Raw genomic sequence first — 25,110 nt, 5'->3', positions numbered from 1 at the left:
CGGTTACGCGTAAATGTGGGAACGGGGGTGATGGGGTAACGGTGCGAGGTGGTGACGGGACGGTGATGTGGCACGGGGCCCTGTGGAGTTCGGGAGTGCGAGTTCGAGTCCGGGTCCCCGTCTCGTGAATCGGGGGAGATCAAATGGCGCCGATTCCCTGCCTTAACGATCTGCAACGTCCAACTCAATTTATTTACCTTGCCTGCTGCCTGCGTCTGCTGATAACCCCCCCCCCCCACAAAAGGCGAAACCTGTCCAGAGTTTGCGTCTTTAAGCAATTGCCGCGGAGCAATACGAGCCTGAGAAGTCATGAGAGCGACTGACAAGAATATATATTATTATTTTTTACGTGCTGACAACAGAACGGAAGATGCCATTTATCACGAAGTGGCGCATCCCAAGCCGCGTGCGTCTGTGTGTCGTGTGCGCTCCAACAGGACATTCGTGGGGAAATGCGTGCACCTGTAAATTGACAGAGAAACTCACTCACTCCCTCCCTCTCTCCACGTTGGTGCGTGCTCTCGCTCAGCGTGGGAGAGTGACAGCTGGCGCGGGTGGGCACCTGCCACTCGCGGTCACCTTGCACCACAATGGCCCGGTGGCCACACCTCCCCATTGTTCTCGCGGTGCTGGGGTCGTGCTGGTCCCTCGAGGTCCCTCGAGCTGGGAACGGCGGTCCCATAGTTTATATGGAGTGCTCTTGCCCAGCAATATTTGTTGGAACAAGCCTGACCCTGTTAATGAGACCCACAGAAGGTCAAAACCGGTCCGGATTTGTCTTCATTAAACAAATGCCGCTTGATATTGGTCTGTAAATCAAACAGGTTGATGGTTTAAAACACATTTATTCATGTGGGGAGACAGAACGGAATTCTGATTATGTTTGCTCCAAGCCTTGGGGGAGCTGCGAAATTGGCAAGATGGAAATTGCCGATAGCGGAGCAGGCCTTTCGGGGCTCAGAAACAAAACAAGATGAAACCAAAAACAGGAACGGGCGTTTATTACCATTTAAGGATGGACATGGGGTTTGTGTTGGAGCTAACTGGCCAATCAAATGCTAGCCCTACCCTTAGCCGGTAGCCACTAGTACCAACCCTCTATCACTGACCTCTAACCAACCAGCTACTAGTACCAACCCTCTATCACTGACCCCTAACCAACCAGCCACTAGTACCAGCCCTCTATCACTGATCTCTAACCAACCAGCTACTAGTACCAGCCTGTCTCACAGACCCCTAACCAACCAGCCACTAGTTCCAGCCCTCTCACTGACCATAACCCTGCAACTAAACCCACCTCCTCGTCGGGGGGGGGGGGGGGGGCCGCTTCTGTTCCGTTTTTTTTGTTCATTTTGTGAAACCATTCGCGATCTCAGTGACCCGAGAGTAATGAGGTGGGGGGAGGTTAGAGTGAGGACCCTGGGAATGGGGAGACATCGAGGGGGGGTGGGGCGGGGGGACACCGAAGGAGCAAGACGGGAGGAGCCGCGCGGAGTTCTTGTCATGCCGTTATTTGAGAGAATAGCTTTTCAGATATATACGCGCACACACACATCTATTTTGTCTATCTCCATGTGTTCCATGTGCAGTGTGCGTGCCGGCTCGCGGGCCCTCGCGAGCCTCCGCGTGTAGAGTGTGTCCTGTTCGTCGGTCATAGCCCAGTCGCTGTGCGCGTAGTTCCGGGGGCCGCGCCGGCCGCAGGTGCGACGCGTCAGGCATAGTGAGGCAGGCGAGGCGACGGGCAGCAGAGACGGGCGTGAACCAAGTCGACCTTGTTCCTCGTGGGAGCAGCGGGTTTGCCGAGGCCGCGTGTCCACCCACACACTTAAGAGTGTCCACCCTCCGTCCGCGTGTCCACCTTTCGCAATAAAAAAAACGTGTAAAGCAATATCGGTGTCCGATCCTTGCTGCCTCGCGCACCTGTCCCGCTCCCTGACCCGTCCCGTGCCCTGACCTGTTCCATGCCCTGACCTGTCCCACGCCCTGACCCCGTCCCCTGACCAGTCCGCTGCCCTGACCTGTCCCACGCCCTGACCCCGTCCCCTGACCAGTCCGCTGCCCTGACCTGCCCCACGCCCTGATCACCAGGGGTGGCGCTGGGCATAAGCAAACTAAGCAAAAGCTTAGGGCCCCAAGAAAATGAAAGGGCATCAGATTCACGAACAAATATGTAAACCAAATATCAGAATTCAGATCCTAATAAATATTAAAACTTAGTGAATTGACATTTTAATAACCTCCTGCCTTGCCTGTATCACCCCTCATCTCCCTACAGTCCCATCCGCACCTACGATTAGCGCGGTTAGCTACGTACGTATTCTCAGGTTTTTTCGGTAAAGTCACGTAGGTAAAAACATTAAAATTAATGAAAGTAAAATAAAACAAAATAAAATTCACGACGTTTCGGAGGCAACACAAGTCTCCGTCATCAGGTGGGACCGTCACAGCCGAATTAGCTGCATCAAGTGAAGCAATGATTCAAGATGTAATCCCTTATAAGCAAGTTGAAGGGAGGTGGAGAGGGGGGGGGAGAGAGCTTATCAGGCTGTGGTAGCCAATGAATGGAAACGTATCGGGAGGGAGGAGGAGCGGTGATCAAAGACTGCACGCAGTGCTCAACACAATGAATGGAGACGTGTCGGGACGGAGGGCGAGCGGCGATCAAAGACTGCACGCAGTGCTCAACACAATGAATGGAGACGCGCCGGGACGGAGGGCGAGCGGTGATCAAAGACATCACGTAGTGCTCAACACAATGAATGGAAACGTGGCGAGCGGTGATCAAAGAACAATGAAGAGATTACTGTTAAACACTGTGGATGTTAACACTCGGTGAAGTAAATTAAAATAGTGCCTGTCAGATAAGATGGTCCAAAAAGTGTAATTAAGTCTTTTTTGCGTGGTTAATAACATCTTTCCAGTGATTACTGAGTTTGTACCCATCATCACGGTTGAAATTATGTCTGTGTTTGTATATTTGTATGGCTTCGTGTACAAACCTTTGATGGTAGCCCGGAGGTTTGCAGAGAACCTTGGTCTCGGAAAAGACAATTTCATGAGAGCCCGCCGAGTTGTAGCAATGATCGGCAACGGCCGAAGAATCAGTTCTGCCGTGTTTCAGATCTGACTTGTGCTCGCGGACACGATCAGCAACATGACGTTTTGTTTCTCCAATGTAGCAATCACCACAAATGCAACTCAATTTGTAGACTCCAGGATACTGTAAGTCAGGAACGACATCCTTCACAGATGGAATCAGATCACGGATTTTATGCACTGTACTGAATCGGACTTGGATCTTATGTTTGTTTAGAATTTTGGAGATCTTTTTGGTCACGCCTGCTATGTATGGTAACGTGATAGTTTTGGTCAGAGTTTCATGTGGTTGTTTCTGTGTGGTGGGAGAGACAGCTTGGCGGATAGTGCGGTCAGAGTATCCGTTCATCCTGAGGGCCCGATGTACATGTCTTAATTCATCAGTCAGGTGGTGTTGGTCAGAAATGCCATGGGCTCTGTGGTATAGCGTTTTGATGAGAGAATTCTTTTGAGATGGGTGGTGGTGGGAATCCGGTTTCAAGTAGGAATTTGTGTGGGTGGCTTTCCTGTAGACAGAATGTCCCAAGGATCCGTCAAGCCTCCTCTTAAACAGGATATCCAAGAATGGTAGTTTACCGTCTTTCTCCACTTCCATGGTGAATCTGATAGATGGGTGTCTAGAATTGATGTGGTCCAAGAAGTGGTTCAATGCTGGGAGGCCATGTGGCCGATCATTGCTACAACTCGGCGGGCTCTCATGAAATTGTCTTTTCCGAGACCAAGGTTCTCTGCAAACCTCCGGGCTACCATCAAAGGTTTGTACACGAAGCCATACAAATATACAAACACAGACATAATTTCAACCGTGATGATGGGTACAAACTCAGTAATCACTGGAAAGATGTTATTAACCACGCAAAAAAGACTTAATTACACTTTTTGGACCATCTTATCTGACAGGCACTATTTTAATTTACTTCACCGAGTGTTAACATCCACAGTGTTTAACAGTAATCTCTTCATTGTTCTTTGATCACCGCTCGCCACGTTTCCATTCATTGTGTTGAGCACTGCGTGCAGTCTTTGATCACCGCTCCTCCTCCCTCCCGATACGTTTCCATTCATTGGCTACCACAGCCTGATAAGCTCTCTCCCCCCCCCTCTCCACCTCCCTTCAACTTGCTTATAAGGGATTACATCTTGAATCATTGCTTCACTTGATGCAGCTAATTCGGCTGTGACGGTCCCACCTGATGACGGAGACTTGTGTTGCCTCCGAAACGTCGTGAATTTTATTTTGTTTTATTTTACTTTCATTAATTTTAATGTTTTTACCTACGTGACTTTACCGAAAAAACCTGAGAATATGAATCATTGCAGTCACGAAAGCTTCAAATCTAGAATTAGCTACGTACGGTGCGAAACAAGTTCAACACACATACATCTCTTGCACGTCTCACGAAGAGATAATTAACCAAAAGGGAGGGTGAGGCAAGAATGCACGCATGCTTAGGGCCCCCCCATGGGCCAGCACTCCCAGAGCCCCCCCCCCCGCCTGTCAACGGTGCCTTGTGCAATGCGGTCATGGGATTGTGTTTGGGGGAAGACACCAGGCAAAGGGACGGCCTAGGAGAGACGGAGTTAACCAAAAGGGAGCTGGAATGTGGTGTGGTGTGGTCCCCCCCCCCACCGTGTAGTTTGTAACAGACTGTTGGGTGTTGTAAGCGAGAAACCTATTAAGTCCGGCAGGGCACAGAAGGGGGGGTCGGGTAACCATGGAGCATCACGCCGGGCCGCCTTTGTCTCCCCCAGTGCTGATTTTTTTTTTTACACACCGCACCAGGTACAAATTTTGAGGCTGAGTCGACCTAGAGGAGGCCCAGGTACCGGTTCAGATAACAGTCACCGGTGTTGGCAGTGAGCGGGAGTCGGCGGATTTCGCAGCGCAGCGCGCTAACCGCTACACTACCGCTCCCCGCACACCCAAACGCGCGCAATCGCCGACCTTGGGAATATGTCAGCACCCACCGTAAGCCATTATCGCAGCTCGGGTCACGGGTGTTGTGGAAACTCAACAGTGTGGGGGGGGGGATCTGGCAGAGAGGGGAGAGAGAGAAAATAGAGAGAAGAGAGGTGGGGGCAGAGTTGTTGATGAGAAGGGGGCAGAGTGGGGGATGAGAGGGGGGCAGAGTGGGGATGAGAGGGGGGCAGAGTGGGGGTTGAGAGGGGGGCAGAGTGGGGGTGAGAGGGGGGCAGAGTGGGGAATGAGAGGGGGGGCAGAGTGGGGATGAGAGGGGGACAGAGTGGGGGTTGAGAGGGGGGCAGAGTGGGGGTGAGAGGGGGGCAGAGTGGGGAATGAGAGGGGGGGGCAGAGTGGGGATGAGAGGGGGGCAAAGTGGGGGTTGAGAGGGGGGCAGAGTGGGGGTTGAGAGGGGGGCAGAGTGGGGGTGAGAGGGGGGCAGAGTGGGGAATGAGAGGGGGGGGCAGAGTGGGGAATGAGAGGGGGGGCAGAGTGGGGATGAGAGGGGGGCAGAGTGGGGGTTGAGAGGGGGGCAGAGTGGGGGTGAGAGGGGGGCAGAGTGGGGAATGAGAGGGGGGGGCAGAGTGGGGATGAGAGGGGGGCAGAGTGGGGGTTGAGAGGGGGGCAGAGTGGGAATGAGAGGGGGGGCAGAGTGGGGATGAGAGGGGGACAGAGTGGGGGATGAGAGGGGGGCAGAGTGGGGGTTGAGAGGGGGGCAGAGTGGGGATGAGAGGGGGGCAGAGTGGGGATGAGAGGGGGGCAGAGTGGGGGTTGAGAGGGGGGCAGAGTGGGGATGAGAGGGGGGGCAGAGTGGGGATGAGAGGGGGGGGCAGAGTGGGGATGAGAGGGGGGCAGAGTGGGGGTTGAGAGGGGGGCAGAGTGGGAATGAGAGGGGGGGCAGAGTGGGGATGAGAGGGGGACAGAGTGGGGGATGAGAGGGGGGCAGAGTGGGGAATGAGAGGGGGGGCAGAGTGGAGATGAGAGGGGGACAGAGTGGGGGTTGAGAGGGGGGCAGAGTGGGGATGAGAGGGGGGCAGAGTGGGGGTTGAGAGGGGGGCAGAGTGGGGATGAGAGGGGGGCAGAGTGGGGAATGAGAGGGGGGGCAGAGTGGGAATGAGAGGGGGACAGAGTGGGGATGAGAGGGGGGCAGAGTGGGGATGAGAGGGGGGCAGAGTGGGGGTTGAGAGGGGGGCAGAGTGGGGATGAGAGGCGGGCAGAGTGGGGATGAGAGGGGGGCAGAGTGGGGGTTGAGAGGGGGGCAGAGTGGGGATGAGAGGGGGGGCAGAGTGGGGATGAGAGGGGGGGGCAGAGTGGGGATGAGAGGGGGGCAGAGTGGGGGTTGAGAGGGGGGCAGAGTGGGGGTTGAGAGGGGGGCAGAGTGGGGGTTGAGAGGGGGGCAGAGTGGGGTTGAGAGGGGGCAGAGTGGGGGTTGAGAGGGGGGCAGAGCGGGGATGAGAGGGGGACAGAGTGGGGATGAGAGGGGGGCAGAGTGGGGATGAGAGGGGGGCAGAGTGGGGATGAGAGGGGGGCAGAGTGGGGATGAGAGGGGGGCAGAGTGGGGATGAGAGGGGGGCAGAGTGGGGGATGAGAGGGGGACAGAGTGGGGATGAGAGGGGGGCAGAGTGGGGATGAGAGGGGGACAGAGTGGGGATGAGAGGGGGGGGCAGAGTGGAGATGAGAGGGGGACAGAGTGGGGATGAGAGGGGGGCAGAGTGGGGATGAGAGGGGGGGCAGAGTGGGGATGAGAGGGGGACAGAGTGGGGGTTGAGAGGGGAGCAGAGTGGGGATGAGAGGGGGGCAGAGTGGGGGTTGAGAGGGGGGCAGAGTGGGGATGAGAGGGGGGCAGAGTGGGGAATGAGAGGGGGGGCAGAGTGGGAATGAGAGGGGGACAGAGTGGGGATGAGAGGGGGGCAGAGTGGGCATGAGAGGGGGGCAGAGTGGGGGTTGAGAGGGGGGTAGAGTGGGGATGAGAGGCGGGCAGAGTGGGGATGAGAGGGGGGCAGAGTGGGGGTTGAGAGGGGGGCAGAGTGGGGATGAGAGGGGGGCAGAGTGGGGATGAGAGGGGGGGGCAGAGTGGGGATGAGAGGGGGGCAGAGTGGGGGTTGAGAGGGGGGCAGAGTGGGGGTTGAGAGGGGGGCAGAGTGGGGGTTGAGAGGGGGGCAGAGTGGGGTTGAGAGGGGGGCAGAGTGGGGGTTGAGAGGGGGGCAGAGTGGGGGTTGAGAGGGGGGCAGAGCGGGGATGAGAGGGGGACAGAGTGGGGATGAGAGGGGGGCAGAGTGGGGATGAGAGGGGGGCAGAGTGGGGATGAGAGGGGGGCAGAGTGGGGATGAGAGGGGGGCAGAGTGGGGATGAGAGGGGGGCAGAGTGGGGGATGAGAGGGGGACAGAGTGGGGATGAGAGGGGGGCAGAGTGGGGATGAGAGGGGGACAGAGTGGGGATGAGAGGGGGGGCAGAGTGGAGATGAGAGGGGGACAGAGTGGGGATGAGAGGGGGGCAGAGTGGGGATGAGAGGGGGGGCAGAGTGGGGATGAGAGGGGGACAGAGTGGGGATGAGAGGGGGGCAGAGTGGGGGTTGAGAGTGGGGGTTGAGAGGGGGGCAGAGTGGGGATGAGAGGGGGGGGGCAGAGTGGGGATGAGAGGGGGGCGGAAGGGGCCTTGGGGATTTGAGTTGCCGCCCTCGCATCCGGCTCCTGCCGAGGGATCCGACGAGGCCGCGAGCTCCCTGCAATACCTGACGACTCCCGCCCGGTAAGAGCCGAAACCATCTCTCTCTGTCTCTCTCGCTCTGTCTCTCTCTCTCTCTGTCTCTCTCTCTCTGTCTCTCTCTCTCTGTCTCTCTCGCTCTGTCTCTCTCGCTCTGGAGATGAGCGCTTGCTGCCGCCAGCTGGCACCGTCAGTAGCTGCTGCTGTTGTTGTAGTGGTTGCTGCTGCTGCTGTTGTAGTGGTTGCTACTGTTGTTGTAGTGACTGCTGCTGCTGTTGTAGTGGTTGCTGCTGTTGTAGTGGTTGCTGCTGCTGTTGTAGTGGTTGCTGCTGCTGTTGTAGTGGTTGCTGCTGCTGTTGTAGTGGTTGCTGCTGTTGTAGTGACTGCTGCTGTTGTAGTGGTTGCTGCTGCTGTTGTAGTGACTGCTGCTGTTGTAGTGGTTGCTGCTGCTGTTGTAGTGACTGCTGCTGTTGTAGTGACTGCTGCTGTTGTAGTGGTTGCTGCTGCTGTTGTAGTGACTGCTGCTGTTGTAGTGGTTGCTGCTGCTGTTGTAGTGACTGCTGCTGTTGTAGTGGTTGCTGCTGCTGTTGTAGTGGTTGCTGCTGCTGTTGTAGTGGTTGCTGCTGCTGTTGTAGTGACTGCTGCTGTTGTAGTGGTTGCTGCTGCTGTTGTAGTGGTTGCTGCTGCTGTTGTAGTGACTGCTGCTGTTGTAGTGGTTGCTGCTGCTGTTGTAGTGACTGCTGCTGCTGTAGTGGTTGCTGCTGTTGTAGTGGTTGCTGCTGCTGTTGTAGTGACTGCTGCTGTTGTAGTGACTGCTGCTGCTGTAGTGGTTGCTGCTGCTGTTGTAGTGACTGCTGCTGTTGTAGTGACTGCTGCTGTTGTAGTGGTTGCTGCTGCTGTTGTAGTGACTGCTGCTGCTGTAGTGGTTGCTGCTGCTGCTGTTGTAGTGGTTGCTGCTGCTGTTGTAGTGACTGCTGCTGTTGTAGTGGTTGCTGCTGCTGTTGTAGTGACTGCTGCTGTTGTAGTGACTGCTGCTGCTGTAGTGGTTGCTGCTGCTGTTGTAGTGACTGCTGCTGTTGTAGTGACTGCTGCTGTTGTAGTGGTTGCTGCTGCTGTTGTAGTGACTGCTGCTGCTGTAGTGGTTGCTGCTGCTGCTGTTGTAGTGACTGCTGCTGTTGTAGTGACTGCTGCTGCTGTAGTGGTTGCTGCTGCTGCTGTAGTGGTTGCTGCTGCTGCTGTTGTAGTGACTGCAGCTGCTGTAGTGGTTGCTGCTGTAGTGGTTGCTGCTGTTGTAGTGACTGCTGCTGTTGTAGTGACTGCTGCTGTTGTAGTGACTGCTGCTGTTGTAGTGACTGCTGCTGTTGTAGTGACTGCTGCTGTTGTAGTGACTGCTGCTACTGTTGTTGTTGTGGTGCTTGGTGTGGACACGTGGCCCCGCCGCGTTTTGTGGATATGTCACCTTGATTCTGTGGTTGTCTCTGCGTGGTTATGGCTGCGTGGTTGTCTCTGTGTGGTTGTCTATGCGTGGTTGTCGTTGTCTCTGTGTGGTTCTCACTGCGTGGTCCCGTGGCCTTGTCCGAGGCTGTTCCCGTCCCGTGGTTGCTCATCTGTGGCCCTTTATCAGTTCCTCATCCTCCGCACGGAACGGCTTTCACGTGGCCCGTTGCGGCCACGAGAGGGCACTGCGGTCACATTTGCTCCATTGCAAACAGAAACGAAATTGTTATTTTTGCTTTTCAGAACGGGTCGTGAATTGGTATGAAATGGTGATGGAGGAGGGTTGTGTGGCGGCGGGGGGGGGGGTGATGTGGGGGGGGGGTTCGCTATGGATGGAGAACGCAGGGGTCAGTGATTTCACCCCTACAGCCACGAGAGGCCTCAACGGGGCGCACGGCTTACATTGGGTCGTTGTGTGTGATGGGTGGATGTGTGAATGTTGGCCTGTGCCGTGTGATGTTGGGTGAGTGTGTGAATGTTGGCCTATGCCATGTGATGTTGGGTGGATGTGTGAATGTTGGCCTCTGCCGTGTGATGTTGGGTGGATGTGTGAATGTTGGCCTATGCCGTGTGATGTTGGGTGGATGTGTGAATGTTGGCCTCTGCCGTGTGATGTTGGGTGGATGTGTGAATGTTGGCCTATGCCGTGTGATGTTGTGTGAATGTGTGAATGTTGGCCTATGCCGTGTGATGTTGGGTGAGTGTGTGAATGTTGGCCTATGCCGTGTGATGTTGGGTGGATGTGTGAATGTTGGCCTATGCCGTGTGATGTTGGGTGGATGTGTGAATGCTGGCCTATGCCGTGTGATGTTGGGTGAGTGTGAATGTTGGCCTATGCCGTGTGATGTTGGGTGGATGTGTGAATGTTGGCTTATGCCGTGTGATGTTGGGTGGATGTGTGAATGTTGGCCTATGCCGTGTGATGTTTGGTGAATGTGTGAATGTTGGCCTATGCCGTGTGATGTTGGGTGAATGTATGAATGTTGGTCTATGCCGTGTGATGTTGGGTGAGTGTGTGAATGCTGATGTTGGTGATGTTGGGTTAATGTTGCGTGGATGTCGGGTTGATGTTTGTAATCTTGGACCATCGTGGCTTCTCATTAACAACCCCCGTCAGGTCAGAGTCCACACCCCGCGTTATCGCGACTGTCAAGGTGCCCCGCGTCCCTACCGCCTCAGAGTTAGCGTGTCGAGGCCATAGCCCCTCTCAGATTAGTCTCCGTGAGAAAGAGCAGCCTCAGTGAGAGAATCATGGAGCTGTCTCCGCTGGCACTGGGCGCCATGGACCCGGCAGAGGTGCGACGTCTAATCAGAAGCGGTCAGCTCAGAGGCAGGTCTACGTCCGGCATGGCTGAAGGTAAGCACTGCTCGGCGATTGAATGTGAGCATTCGGCTCATCTGTGGGTGAGCACTGGGTATGTGTTGGTGATGTCCGGGCATGCGTTTTGGGTGAGCACAGGGCATGGAGCTTGCCGAGCATTGGAGCAACTGCGTCGGTCTCTGCATGGGAAGAACGAGTTGGATTCCAGCACAGTCTGTGCTTGGCCGAGTGCCCAAACAGGGTGGGAACCAGAGTCGCGCTGGCCTGGGTCATGACTCTTGTGTGCCCGCGTGCCCTGCAGGCTTCACGCAGGCGAACTTGGTGGTGGTGGAGGAGTCCGTGGCGGATGAGTTTGAGCGATTCTGCCGCGCAAACGCCGGCCCACTGCCTCTGCTCTACCGCAGCCAGCCCGACGAGTGGGCAGCACCTCCCCTCGCTGCCCACTCTGACATACGGTAACTCGTCATCATCATCATCGTAATCGCCATCAGCAGCAGCACTATCAAATCCATCAATATCATCGGCAGCAAGGGCATTATCGCAGCGTCATCATAATCTTAACAGTTAATGTCTTTTTTTTTTTTAACAATCCTCACTTATCCACGCAGCGTCAAGGATGGCAAAATAACCCTCGCTTTGTATAGATAACAATCGCTGTCATAACCAGCATCAATGTCAACATCATCACGATGATCAACCATGAATGGACATGCGTGCAGTAGAAGCATCGCGTCGCCTTCAACATTCGCCTGCCCCCCTCCCCGGCTCTCACACGCGCAGCACGGACTGCCCGGGCTACCGTCGCTACGAGCACGGGCAGCTGACCGGGCTGCCCGACTCCCTGCCCGCCCCGGGGCCCAGCCCGCTCGTCTCCTTCTACCTCGGCTGCAGCTTCTCGTTCGAGCGACTCCTGCTGGAGGCGGGGATCCCCGTGCGCAATGTTCAGCAGGGCCGCAACGTCAGCATGTACCGCGTGCGTGACCTGCCCCCATGCCCTCCCCATGCGCTGTCTCCTCCCCCGTGTCCCCGTGTGACCCCGTGTGTCCTCGTGTCTCTGCTGCACGCCCCCGTCCTCCCGTGTCCCCACCTGCGTGTCCTCAGCCCCAGCCCCAGCCCCCACAAGTGATGTCGTACGGTATTCTCGACCACTATTGTAAAAAATAACCTCGTGGACTCTCCATCGACATCGCTATCTGAAGTTCAGATCTCATCGATAGAGGCGCTGTCTGCGGTGCCTATCGTTGAGACGCGATGTCTGGAGCGCCGACTAAGAATTCCGGCTCGTTACATTAGAGCAGGGGTGGGGAACCTTTTTTCTGCCAAGGGCCATTTGGATATTTATAACATAATTCGCGGGCCATACAAAATTATCAACTTAAAAATTCGCCTTTTATATTTGGTTAAACATTTCATTAACTCACCCCTAATGTGATGGCTGGAACTGCTTCTCTTTGGCGAGGCGTGTGATGTTAGCTGCTATTGATGATGTTGCTACTCGCAACTGCTTTTCCAGGTTTGCTTCTAGATTTATTGAATTTAGAGTCCCGCCTGCGGTTGCCTTGGCAGGGCCACAAAAAATGATTCCGCGGGCCTTATACGGCCCACGGGCCGGACGTTCCCCACCCCTGCATTAGAGTATCTGGTTCGGCGAATAAACATCAGCACTGGGGAAATAACGGCAGCTAAGCATCATGGTAGCCACACCATCATTTGCGTGTGCCGTGCCAGCCTTCGTACGTGTTCCCTGACAGCACTATCCGTATGTGGCTACACGGGGAACATTTTAACTGTGGCGTCCGCCGCGTGGTGAAGTTAATGAACCCTGGCCACGTCCCCGCTCGCGTTTGCAGGGCGGCCCGGAGGAGATGGGCATCCGCCTCTCTGCGCGCCCCCACTTCGCTGCGCGCCCCCGCGCCCACACGCAGCGTTAGCGTGAGTAGCGCGTCTAGGGCACGGGGGGAGTGCACGGCCCTCGACCCTGCCCCGTCACATCTCTGCTGCGTGCCCTTTAAGGGGTGTGGAGGCGAAGGGAATAAGAAATCATCTTTCGCGCTCACCAGGGATGGCGATAGCGGCTTGAACGCGGCACGCGTTTACGTGACGGAGGAGTCACTGTGGATACCCTGAGCCATGCGTGGCTCCACACGTGCGCTGACTGCGGCGGCCACAGCTTTTACCCAACCGATGCATCCACTGCCTCTTACAGACGCGACGCGAAGACTCACGGCTCTGCTCTGCCCCGCACGACTTCAAAGCCATGCACACAATTATAAATAAATGACGGGACTTTGTAAGTCGTCAACAACACTGTGTGGCCTTCAATGTAAACGTATATAATAGGCGACGTTTTGGGAAACGGCTCGTTCATTGCACATAAACGGAGAAAGGCAGGAGAGACGGAGTGGATACTGAGGGTTGGAGAAGTATCTGCCTGACTCGTGATATAGTGACGCGGCTCCTGATATTGCTGGGTTGGCTCCTGATGTTGTGGAGTGACTAATGCAGCCAGCTATGAGTTGGTGGTACATGTTGTTTATGTCGTTTATTGTGAAAATTCGGTCACAGTTCCTATGATTACTGTTACATTGCTTTTATGGCTTTATTTTGGTGATTTCGAAAAGTGTTTTGGTTTGACCATGTTCGTTTGTTGTAGTACGGAGTAAGACTGATGGCCTTAATCTAAGTTGTCTTGTGGTTGTTGTTGTTTGACTTGCACCCAATTGGGTTTTTTGCACACCGCGTTGGTGTACGGTATTTTTTCCTGGAATTTTTGCTTTGTTTTTCCTGGATTTTCTCTTTGCACTTAGTCACATAGTCACTTTAAGATGTTTCCTTGTTCATGTTTTTTGTTTGTTGCGGTTGCACCCGATTCAAGAGCCGAATGGCTCACAGGACTATACCTAATAAATGAACTTGAACTTTATATAGCTGGGTTAGCTCCTCATACAGCAAGATGGTCCCTGATATAGCCGGCTGGCTCCTGATGTAGCCGGGTGTGTCATGTTACAGCGGGGTGGTGTCCACTGTTTCAACCCCGTGCCCTGAACCCCCCCCCCCGCAGACGTCTGCCCGGTGCGAGGTCGCGGGCCGCTTCGACTGCCGCCTGGTGGTCAGCATGAGGCCCGTGCCCGAGGCGAGCCTGGGACCGGCGTGCCGCCTCACGCACCCCCGCCAGGACGTGCACGGGGCGCCCGTGCACATCGGGGACCCAGGTGCGGTGAGCGACGCGACGCGATGCGGAGTCGTGCTGCTCGGGTGTGGCCAACTGTGATCGTTTTTTTTTTCGGTTCTTGTGAAATATTTTCCGGAGCTCAGCCCCGGGCAGCTCTGCGTGAAATTAAAGACCTGCGTGATTACTGGTGCGTGGGCTAGCTTTAGTGTAATTACCCTTGTGAGGTTGTCCTTGGTTCTTTCGGTAAAGTCACGTAGAAGGGAAATAATAAAATAATAAAACATAATAAAATTATTCTCACGACGTTTCGGCCACAACGCAAGCAGGACCTGGTCTTCACCTGAGGACTGCTGCTTGCATTGTGGCCGAAATGTCGTGAGAATTATTTTATTATGTTTTATTTTTATTATTTTATTATTTCCCTTCTACGTGTTGACTTTACCGAAAGAACCAAGAAGATGAATCCCTGCAGTCACGAAAGCTTTAAATCGAAATTTAAGGTTGTCCTTGATTCGTTACCCTGTTGGGACCCAGTGTGGAGTGTCCTTGTCTGCAGTTATCTGGATATGTCCGCATGTCGTTGTTTGTGTACATAACGCCATGTTTGTCAACCCATTTCCGGATGAGGACCTCCCCATGCCGTGTAGGTCGTGTGGGTTGTTTGACCATACTTCGCCACGCTGATCAACGGGGGTCTGATCTGCTGTGCTCTATTTTACTTCTGTCAGTTTGGAGAACCAAAAACCACTCTTGCAAATGATATCCTAACCCTAGTCTCTTGTGTTCTCACCTGGGTAAACAAGTAAACTACACTTGAGCATAGTGCTAGACAGTACAGACCAACGTTGAATTATTCTGCACTGCCCTCTGCTGCCCACTACATGGCCACGCAGCAGCCCATAACAACCCGTTTGATCATGATGATTGCCTCTACTCGGTTGCCGAGATCGGACGCACGCCAGGTGATTTAATCATAGACGCACGTGGTTATCTCTGGTTAACCCGTGTGTGGTTACGGGTAACCACACACGGATAGCGGTAGAGTAGCGGTTAGCGCGCTGCGCTATGAACCCGGTGAACCAGGTGACCCGAGTTCGATTCCCGCTCACGGCCAACACCAGTGACGATTATCCGAAACGGTCCTGGGCCTCCCCTAGGTCGACTCAGCCTCAAAGTAGTACCCAGTGTGGTGTGTAAACATCGCCACTGAGGAGACAAAGGCGGCCGGGCGTGGTGCTGGCCGCCCACCCCCTCGTGTGCCCACTAACAGCACTTGCCCCAACAGTCTGTCAAGGCTATACGGCGGATCTTTGTCTTGTGCTTACCCATTCCCCCAGGACTGCTTGGGATCCGGGACCTGTCCGCGCCGGATTTCGGGGACTCTGTGAGCAGCGACCCCGGAGATGTCCCCGTGTTCTGGGCGTGCGGGGTAACAGGGGTCGAAGCCGTGCAGAGCGCTCGTAAGTGACCCCAACCACCTCTTCACACACACACACACATAACACACATACACACACATACATACACACATAACACACACACACACAGACACACAGACACACACACACAGACACACACACACACAGACACACACAGACACACACATAACATACAGAGACACACAGAGACACACACACACAGACACACACACAGAGACACACACACACAGACACACACAGAGACACACACACACAGACACACAGACAGACACACACACACACAGACACACACACACACACCGTCGCCCACAGTGGTTTTGCAGACACCTTGGGCTACTGGGGGTCCTCTTAGTTTGCTTTCGCCTGGCCCTGCCGTTTATTGTACAGACGGGACCCCTTGCCTATACAGGGTGCTTAAAAAAAATGTTAACACTTATATGGGACTATCATTTTTAATGGAAAAAGAACGTATAATACACTGTAACATGATAACACATGCATGTGAATAACTTCAAAAAGTCAAAGAGTTTCCACTTATTCGCCATCATTGTCAACGCGTGCCTGGAATCTTCTCCAGGTGGTTTCCAGAGCCTGGAGGCACATTTCTTGTAGTATTGTTGCAAATTCTCAGAAGTGTTAACATTTTTGTGAAGTGCCCTGTACACCCTCGCCTCACCTGTACACCCCTCACCTGAACACCCCTCACCTGTACACCCCTTGCCTGCACAACCCTCACCTGCACACCATCGCCTCACCTGTACACCCCCTCACCTGAACAACCCTCACCTGCACAACCCTCACCTGCACACCCCTCACCTGCACACCCCTCACCTGCACAACCCTCACCTGCACACCCCTCACCTGCACACCTCTCACCTGCACAACCCTCACCTGCCCACCCCTCACCTGAACAACCCTCACCTGCACAACCCTCACCTGCACACCCCTCACCTGCACAACCCTCACCTGCACAACCCTCACCTGCACAACCCTCACCTGCACACCCCTCACCTGCACAACCCTCACCTGCACAACCCTCACCTGCACAACCCTCACCTGCACACCCTTGCCTGCACAACCCTCACCTGCACACCATCGCCTCACCTGTACACCCCCTCACCTGAACAACCCTCATCTGCACACCCCTCACCTGCACACCCCTCACCTGCACAACCCTCACCTGCACACCCCTCACCTGAACAACCCTCACCTGCACAACCCTCACCTGCACACCCCTCACCTGCACAACCCTCACCTGCACAACCCTCACCTGCACAACCCTCACCTGCACAACCCTCACCTGCACACCCCTTGCCTGCACAACCCTCACCTGCACACCATCGCCTCACCTGTACACCCCCTCACCTGAACAACCCTCACCTGCACTCCCCTCACCTGGCTCCTGGGTGGCGACATTGCTCAGCTGTAACGCATTTGCTGAATCCAGTGTCCGTCCTGGTTATTACCTCTATAACACGTCTACACGCCGTCTGCTTCACCCAGTGGACGTTAAATATCCCCTGTACATTCCAAATGAGTAGGCCATTGTGTGCCAGCGCCCAAATGTCCCAAATTAGAAAATCTCACCACAAATCACCGTTTCTTACTGATCCGATTAGCGCGGTTGGCTATGTACCCACCTCCGACTAGCACGGTTGGCTACCTACGGTGCGAAAAAAGTTCAACGTATGTACATAGACTCGTGCCACAGGTCTCACTTGCAAATGACACTCCTCCCAGTTTCTAGTCGAGACCTCACCTGGTTAGACAAAACGAACTTGAACCGGCACACACAGCCCCGTCGCCTGTCCGTGTTTGCAGACCTGTCCCTGGCGTTCACTCACGCCCCGGGCTGCATGTTCGTGACGGACGTGAAGGGGCAGAGCGCGGGGCCGGCGCCCGAGCAGCGAGAGGAGGGGGAGGCCGGGGCCCCCGAGGTGGTGTGCGTGTCGCGGGACCCTCTCCTCTACAGCCTCGTGTCCGCCGGGGCGGCGAGTGCCGTGCACGCGCTGGAGCGGCACGTGCAGCTCGACCCGGGTGGGTATGGGTTCGCTACCCGGTCGCGCGTCGCTCGTAACAATGTGCCGCCCCACCTCCCCCTTCGCCCACCGCGGGAAGTGGTCTCCGGGTGGCTCTGGCGTCAGAACATCGAGGTCGCTACGGCTGGGCCACGGGGTTCGGATGCGGGGGCCAGCTTGCCCGTCTAGTTAACCGATATTCTCAAGTCTGAACAATAGAATCATTGAGTAGGGTTTCAATGGCTTAATTTGGATAAATGATAGCTTTGAGAATTATATATATTTTAAAAAACTCGGCTAGCATTCAGATAACGTTTATATTGGATAATGTGCCTCTTAGTGTGGATAAGATGTTACGTATAAACAACTCATTAATTGGCTGAAACAAAACTTTACATGTAAAGGACTGTAGAGCTTTGCTGGTAGCGCCGACTCACCGCTTGGCTGCTGCCTTCCAGCTTGTCCGTGGTTCATGGGCGATCCGAATCGACACTTCACTCCACGACGTGACGCCGAGGGCACAAATGGAGTACAATTGCGGATACAAAAAAAAGACATGCCGCACAGGACTTGGCCTGCGAGCGCGCCCTCTGTTCTGTGCACCCCCCATGTCCCCCCGTACCCGCGTGGCTCCACATGCCCCCGTGAACGCTGTGCCTCCCTCCCCCCTTCCCCGTGTGCCCCCCTATGAGCAGGTTCCCGGGGAATCAAGCACCTCCACGTGCCAGGGGAGCTGCTGCGCGCGGCACTCTCCCTGTCGCACTCGCGCTCCGTACTGCTGATCACCGGCTTCCCCACCCACGTGACCCAGCAGCCCCCCGAGGAGACGGACGGCCCCCCAGGGGCCCTCGCCATGGCCGCCGCGCTGCGGGCCCTGGGCAAGCGCGTGGCCCTGGCCACGGATGCGCGCGCTGCCGGGCTCATGCGTGACATCGTGACGGACGCGCTGCGAGAAGGTCCGATGACTCCCTGTCTCCTGTCTCTGTGTGTCCGTGTGTCCACCTGCCTCTCAGTATCCGCCTCTCTGTGTCTGTCTGTTTGTCTGTCTCTGTCTTCCTGTCTCTCTGCCCATGTCTGTGTGTCTGCCTGCCTCTCAGTCTATGTATCTGTCTGTCTCTCTCCGTGCATGTCTCGTGCACGTTTATCTGTATATGTGTCTGTCTATTTTCCAATTTTTGCACATGTTTGTGAGTCTGCCTGTCTCTCTGCCCGCGTTTGTGTGTGTCTGCCTGCCCCTCTGCTCATCTCAATATCCGTCGCTCTGTGTCTGTCTGTACATGTGTTTGTATGTCTGTCTATATGTTTTCCTCTACACTTGTCTGTGTCTCTCTTTGTCTCTCTTGTATGTGTGCCCATACACCCGTCGCTCTGTTTATCCATCTGCCTGTCTGCTTGTCTGTGTGACCTGTTGGGGGGTGTTTTTCCCCCGTGGTCTTTGTCCCAGGGGTCTTGGATGAGGAGGTCCCGGTCGTGACGATGGAGGGACGTGGCCAGGACGCGGCGCGAGCTTTCCTGCTGGAGGATGGCCCGGAGGGGCCCACACCTCGGTACCAGCACCACGGACAGCAGGACTCAGCACACAGGCCACAGCACACTTCACACAACACACAGGACAGCAGCACAGGAGACACGGGCTACAGTACACTTCACACAACACACAGGACAGCAGCACAGGAGACACGGGCCACAGTACACTTCACACAGCACACAGGACAGCAGTACAGGGGACACGGGCCACAGCACACTTCACACAGCACCCAGGACAGCAGTACAGGGGACATGGGCCACAGCACCCAGCACAGGGGACAGCAGCACCCATAGTACAGGTAACGGCAAGCGCACAGGACAGGAAAACATGGGACACAGGCCACATCACACAGCACATGGGACAGCAGCATCCAGCACGCGGCTCTGTATGTCACGCCGGGCACCTGGTGTTCGGCCCGGCGCAGCTATGATCACCTGGTGGCCATCGAGCGCGCGGGCGCGGCGGCCGACGGGTGCTACTACAACGCACGCAAGATCAACATCGGGCACCTGGTCGACCCTCTGGATGAGCTGTTTTGGCTGGCGCGGGACACGCGCGGGGTCTCCACCACAGGCGAGTGGCCACGCGGCGGGGCCGGGAGTCGGTTCCCCGACTCCACGGGGAGCGCGTTAACGCCGGCGTGGGCTGCAGTGAAAAACGCTGCAGCCACCAATCAGATTCGGTTCGGGGGGGGGGGCTCAGGCGAGCCGAGCTCATCGTCGTCGTCATCATTACCATCGCTCATAATCGATGAACTGATGAATAAAGACCTGGCCGTGTCTCTCCGGCACGCGAGTCGATTTCATCGCTCCATCTCCGCAAAGGTCGTGCCCTCCAGCGTGTTCCCTCCTTTGGCTTTGAATTGTTACGATTCGAGGTCACGATTCAATGCAATATTTACATTTCTAAATCAGACCAAGCACGCCGTAAATCCATCCCCTCTCCCCACCGCCCACTGTAAAAACAAGATGCTGCTCCTCCGTGCAGATCCCTTCCGCTCTTCCCGTCTCTCTTTTCTCTCCGCCCTCGTCATCATCACCCTCTCATCCCCGACGTCTTGACCGGGTCCTTCCATCTCCCCCTCCTCCTTCCCTTCCTGCTCGGTGCTCCTTTCACCCGGCTGCTCTTCCTGAGCCGTGCGCTCATTGTCTGCCTTGGTGGGGATGTCCGTTCCAACATCCCTTCCCTGTATCATGGGACCTCCCTTGACAGTATCAATAAAACAGGTATTAAGATGTTAAAATATCTTAACACCTGTTTTATTGCCCTTTCCAGTTCCTCGTTCCTTTCTCTTTTTTCCATTCACTGCTTCCTTGACTCCACTCCCCTTCTCGTGGTGTAGCCACGAGTACGCAGATTTCATTTTTTGGTATTTTCCCTCGTCTATAATTTCTGCAGTCACCTGTACACTTTGTAAATAATCAACTCTCGAGTTGTAAGATTCTACACGGTATGCGACTCAATCACTGTCGCGTTCTTACCCCCCCCCGCCACTCCCGATCTCCCCTCTCCACCCCCTGCCCCGGCAGGTATTGGGGATGGGGGTAACGAGCTGGGCATGGGGAGGGTGAGCGAGGCGGTGCGCGCTCATGTCAAGAACGGCGACGTCATCGCCTGCGCGGTGCCCGCGGACTTCACCATCACCACAGGTGAGGAGCGGGGCTTGGAGTGAGTGGGGGTGAGTGACAGGCTCACGGGGTGGTAACTGGGGGGGGGGGGATAGCTCTCCGATGTGTTTTTTGAGTTGCACTGCCTGATGTCCGACGTTTTGGTGCGCATGCTCAAGAAGCTGCCTTCGCGTGAAGGAGTGAAGCCCGAAGGAAGCTCCTGGTACGTGGTTGGAAATGTCGGACATTGTGCCGAACAACGCGTGGCTCAACGCTTGGCCCAACGCGTGACACAACGCATGGGTCAACGCGTGGCACAACGCATGGCACAACCGAACAACGCGTGGGTCAACCGAACAACGCGTGGCACAACCCGAAAACCACACGAGAGAGCTTACGCAGCAGCACAACCACAAAGACCTAAGCAGGTTATACTTGTAGGGGTAGTCTAGGGATAAAGTTAATGGTGCGGGTAATGGTTGACATAGGTATAGGGGTAGGGATGAGTGCTGATGCACTGAGACACTCTCACTCACCTGAGACTCTCACTCACCTGAGGCTCACCCTCACCTGAGGCTCACCCTCACCTGGGGCTCACCCTCACCTGAGGCTCCCCCTTACCTGAGACATTCACCTGAGACTCTCACTCACCTGAGACTCTCACTCACCGGAGACTCTCACTCACCTGAGACACTCTCACTCACCTGAGACTCTCACTCACCTGAGACTCTCACTCACCTGAGGCTCTCACTCACCTGAGACTCTCACTCACCTGAGGCTCACCCTCACCTGAGGCTCCCCCTTACCTGAGACATTCACCTGAGACTCTCACTCACCTGAGACTCTCACTCACCGGAGACTCTCACTCACCTGAGACACTCTCACTCACCTGAGACTCTCACTCACCTGAGACTCTCACTCACCTGAGGCTCTCACTCACCTGAGACTCTCACTCACCTGAGGCTCACCCTCACCTGAGGCTCACCCTCACCTGAGGCTCTCACTCACCTGAGGCTCTCACTCACCTGAGACTCTCACTCACCTGAGACACTCTCACTCACCTGAGACTCTCACTCACCTGAGACTCTCACTCACCTGAGGCTCTCACTCACCTGAGACTCTCACTCACCTGAGGCTCACCCTCACCTGAGGCTCACCCTCACCTGAGGCTCTCACTCACCTGAGGCTCTCACTCACCTGAGACTCTCACTCACCTGAGACACTCTCACTCACCTGTGACTCTCACTCACCTGAGACTCTCACTCACCTGGGCTCTCACTCACCTGAGGCTCACCCTCACCTGAGGCTCACCCTCACCTGAGACTCTCACTCACCTGAGACTCTCACTCACCTGAGACTCTCACTCACCTGAGGTTCCCCCTCACCTGAGACACTGACCTGAGACTCTCACTCACCTGAGACTCTCACTCACCTGTGACTCTCACTCACCTGAGACTCACCCTCACCTGAGACATTCACCGAGACTCCCACCTCCCACGGCCATGCAGGGGTATCCAACTGGGGCGGCTATGCGGTGGCGTGCGCCCTGTACCTGCTGCGCACCTGCGCCGTGCACGAGCGTTACCTGCGCCGCGCCGTGGGGACCCCGGCCTCCCTGGAGCAGAGGCAGGCGTGGAGCAGAGCGCTCCCCTCCGTGCAGAAGGTGAACCCCCCGCTCTTCCCTCCCCCTCTCCCCCCACACCGCCACCACTGCCACCACCGTCCCCACCCCCTCCCTAATAGTGTGGGGGTGTTTGGTGGTTGCTGTTGCTGTTTACGCTTACCCTGTCCGTACTTCCAGTGGCGGATTATCCCAGTAGCAAAAGTAGCTACATATGCTACGGGCCCCGCACTTTCAAGGGCCCCGCGCTAAATGCGTTCAAGCTATCAATGCCGGTTCAGTGATTCTGCACTTGCTCAATTACGATAGTACTATACTGCTTTAAACTTTTATGAATGACTGGGTGTTTAAGGTTAGCGAATTTGTCGTATTATCTGGCTGTATAGCAAATAAAAAAATACAATCACTTTACTATGCAAGTAAAAAAATTGTGCTTGAATATTTTTTTTTTAAGGCCCCTTCATAACATATGCTGCAGGCCCCGCACTAGCTTAATCCGGCACTGCGTACCTCCATTGCGTCACCTACACGTGCAGAGGTGACAGGGGCCTCATCCACTCTGGGACATCGCACCCCAGTGTCTCATGTCCGTGCCACGTGCACACGTCACGTTTCCCTGACGCCGCGTGTCCGTGTGTCCACGTTTCCGTGTGTCCACGTTTCCGTGTGTTTGTGCCTCATGCCTCGCAGGAGGAGGCTCTCCTCGCCATCCTCGCTCGTTACGGGGTGCGCAGCGGGGTCACGGGGACGCTGGGCATGGAGGTGGACGGACTGCCATTCCGTCCTACGCACTCCGACATGATCGAGGCCCTGCTGAAAATCCTGCCCGCTGCCACGTGACCTGGATGGCTGCCACGTGACTCAGGTCACCGCAGCGCGACACGGATCTCTGCGCTGCAGACACATTCAAATTAGCGATAGCACGAGAGTGAAATTTGAAGGTGAACTAGAGTTTAGATTGCCCGATTTACGAATCTTGCGCGCACATGCTAATTTATGTGCACGTACGCACATGTACAAATCAGTCATAAATGATCTTATGGCGGTACCCCAGGGTACCAAATAATACAAAATGGCCGAGGCAATTAAATATTTTGTTTCTGGGACACTCTTTTTTCCAGGGGTGTACTTCACTCCGCGACTGGGGTACCAATCAATCTGAAATCGGTGCTACTCCGCGATGTGGAAACGCAGCGAGGACGATTGTGCCGTAGTGCATCGTGTACAGCTCGTCGAGACGAGTCGATTGCTGCATCGCCGAACATCAACAGACTAAAAATGACTGCATCACGGACATTATGCGAGAGCCGGGGTACCATGGTACCCCGGGGTACCGCCACAAGGTTCATATGAACATCAGCCGTACACACCGGTCAGAGACACACACATGATCCCACTGGACAGTTCGACACTCGCATATATTTGTACGTCTCCGTGGTAACGGAATGACACAAACAGTGCAGGCATGTTATGAGGCATGTCGTAGTCCCGATAACGACAGTGTCTGTGTGTAAAAATGTAGGAGATATTTTTTGCGGCACAAATGTGAGGAGTGATAAAATCGCGACGTTTGTTTGACCCGTGCTGCAACTCCGTTGCCGACTGAGGCTGTTCCACGTACACGGCCGTGATGGCTTCTGGGTGGTGGGGATGGAGGGCAGTCAGTGGAGATGGAGGGCAGTCAGTGGGGAGTGAGGGCAGTCAGTGGGGATGGAGGGCAGTCAGTGGGGATGGAGGGCAGTCAGTGGGGAGTGAGGGCAGTCAGTGGGGATTACATAGAGGGGGTGTGGATAGTTGAAAGTTTATTTGGTTTAACCAGGTGATTCTCAAGAGGCAAGAACGAGTCTCATTTTCAGTGGGCCAGCACCACCACCATCACTGACAACAATGACTATCTCGTCCATATGAGGGTGAACAATGAACACCCAGCCTGGTGAACACTCAGCCTGGTGGTTGTGACTTTTGTATCTTTTATGTGAGGGTGACGTAATGCCGTGATCCATAAACATATTTCCGTGAATCTAATAACGACTCGAGTGGTCAGTGATGATGATGAGAGTGATTATGAATGTGATTGAGTGTGTTAATGACGAGTGTTTGTGATGATGTTGATGAGGCTTCGTGCCGATTGGGTTGAGCTTTTTACCGTGTGCTCATGAACAAGTGACGAGAATCAGTCATGGTGGAGGCAAGGCTGATGATGATTGTGACGATGTTATTGGCTTGAAGATTAATGTCACGATCAAGTGTGATGATCGTAGTGATGCCTGTGATGATGATGATGATCTGTGAGGATGTTCGCGTTCCATCTTCCTCCTCCCGGCTGCAGGCTCCACTGTGGCCTACTCACTACGCTGGAGCCTGCGGGATGAAGTTTGGTTGTGATTTTATTGTTTATTGTTTTGTTATCTTTGTGTCGTTTTGTTGCTTGGGTAGTCAAGTTGTTGTTTTTTGAGGTGCGCTGTTGTGGGGTTTTGTGGTTAAGATGTGATTGTTGATGTTTATTTTTGGTTATGTATTCAGTTGTAAGCGACCGTCCTTCATAACATTATGACTAGCTAATTGTAGCTTTATTTGGGCCCATACACATAGGTATTATTCACGTGTATTTTGTTATGTTAACTTACGTGAGGTAAATTTCGATTTAAAGCTTTCGTAACTGCAGGGATTCATCTTGGTTCTTTCGGTAAAGTCACGTAGAAGGGAAATAATAAAATAATAAAAATAAAACAATAAAATTATTTTATGTTTAAAAAAAAAAGATAAAACATAATTAAAAAAATCATAGTTTGATTTTTATTATTTTATTATTTCCCTTCTACGTGACTTTACCGAAAGAACCAAGAAGATTACGTGAGGTGACCCGAGCAGAAGGGTCCACACGTGGGAATAACGATGCCAATTTGAATGGATTGGCTAAAGGTGCAGCACTGCAAGTGTTCACGCCACTGCCGGCCCTCTACAGAGGGGCAAGTGGCCCACCACCCTTGGTCTGCACTTCCACACTTGACACACGTCCTGGCAGAGGTTCACCACTCGAGATGAGGACCACCGCCAAACTCTCATCACATCGTCATCACTCGCTTCACTAAACATAATGTTTTAACCCAATTTTAAGGAAACTTTTTCTCTCGCTGTCGATAACTTT

At 54.7% G+C, this 25,110-nt stretch overlaps 1 protein-coding gene and 1 long non-coding RNA gene across 6 annotated transcripts; one reads left to right on the top strand and one right to left on the bottom strand.

The window, feature by feature from the left end:
- Positions 1 to 825: 825 nt before the first annotated feature.
- Positions 826 to 9,538, bottom strand: LOC144728890 (uncharacterized). Its single transcript, XR_013587577.1, has 2 exons — positions 9,315 to 9,538; positions 826 to 1,858 (listed from the first exon to the last, which is right to left on the bottom strand). It is a non-coding gene; the product is annotated as an uncharacterized LOC144728890 (long non-coding RNA).
- Positions 7,719 to 23,990, top strand: DGLUCY (D-glutamate cyclase). Of its 5 annotated transcripts, none has more exons than XR_013587576.1 (12): positions 10,147 to 10,613; positions 10,879 to 11,032; positions 11,358 to 11,550; positions 13,639 to 13,789; positions 15,087 to 15,209; positions 17,010 to 17,225; positions 17,902 to 18,162; positions 18,651 to 18,753; positions 19,159 to 19,307; positions 20,264 to 20,383; positions 20,524 to 21,714; positions 21,762 to 21,940. XR_013587576.1 is itself a non-coding variant. In XM_078608607.1 (12 exons), the coding sequence occupies exons 1-12, from the start codon at positions 10,508 to 10,510 to the stop codon at positions 22,800 to 22,802; spliced, it is 1,881 nt and encodes a 626-aa protein (XP_078464733.1). In that variant the 5' UTR covers positions 10,147 to 10,507; the 3' UTR covers positions 22,803 to 23,990. The 5 variants fall into 5 exon arrangements, 4 of the variants coding, with proteins under 4 accessions (XP_078464732.1, XP_078464733.1, XP_078464736.1 ...); XM_078608607.1 differs by lacking the exon at positions 20,524 to 21,714 and adding an exon at positions 22,653 to 23,990 and having other exon boundaries at positions 21,850 to 22,004; XM_078608610.1 differs by having other exon boundaries at positions 20,524 to 21,940.
- Positions 23,991 to 25,110: the final 1,120 nt, after the last annotated feature.

This window comes from Lampetra planeri, chromosome 30, assembly GCF_965212315.1.
Source record: "Lampetra planeri chromosome 30, kcLamPlan1.2.h2, whole genome shotgun sequence".
NCBI lineage: Eukaryota > Metazoa > Chordata > Hyperoartia > Petromyzontiformes > Petromyzontidae > Lampetra > Lampetra planeri.
Note: the sequence above shows the minus strand (reverse complement) of the source record. Positions and strands in the feature narration are given on the sequence as shown.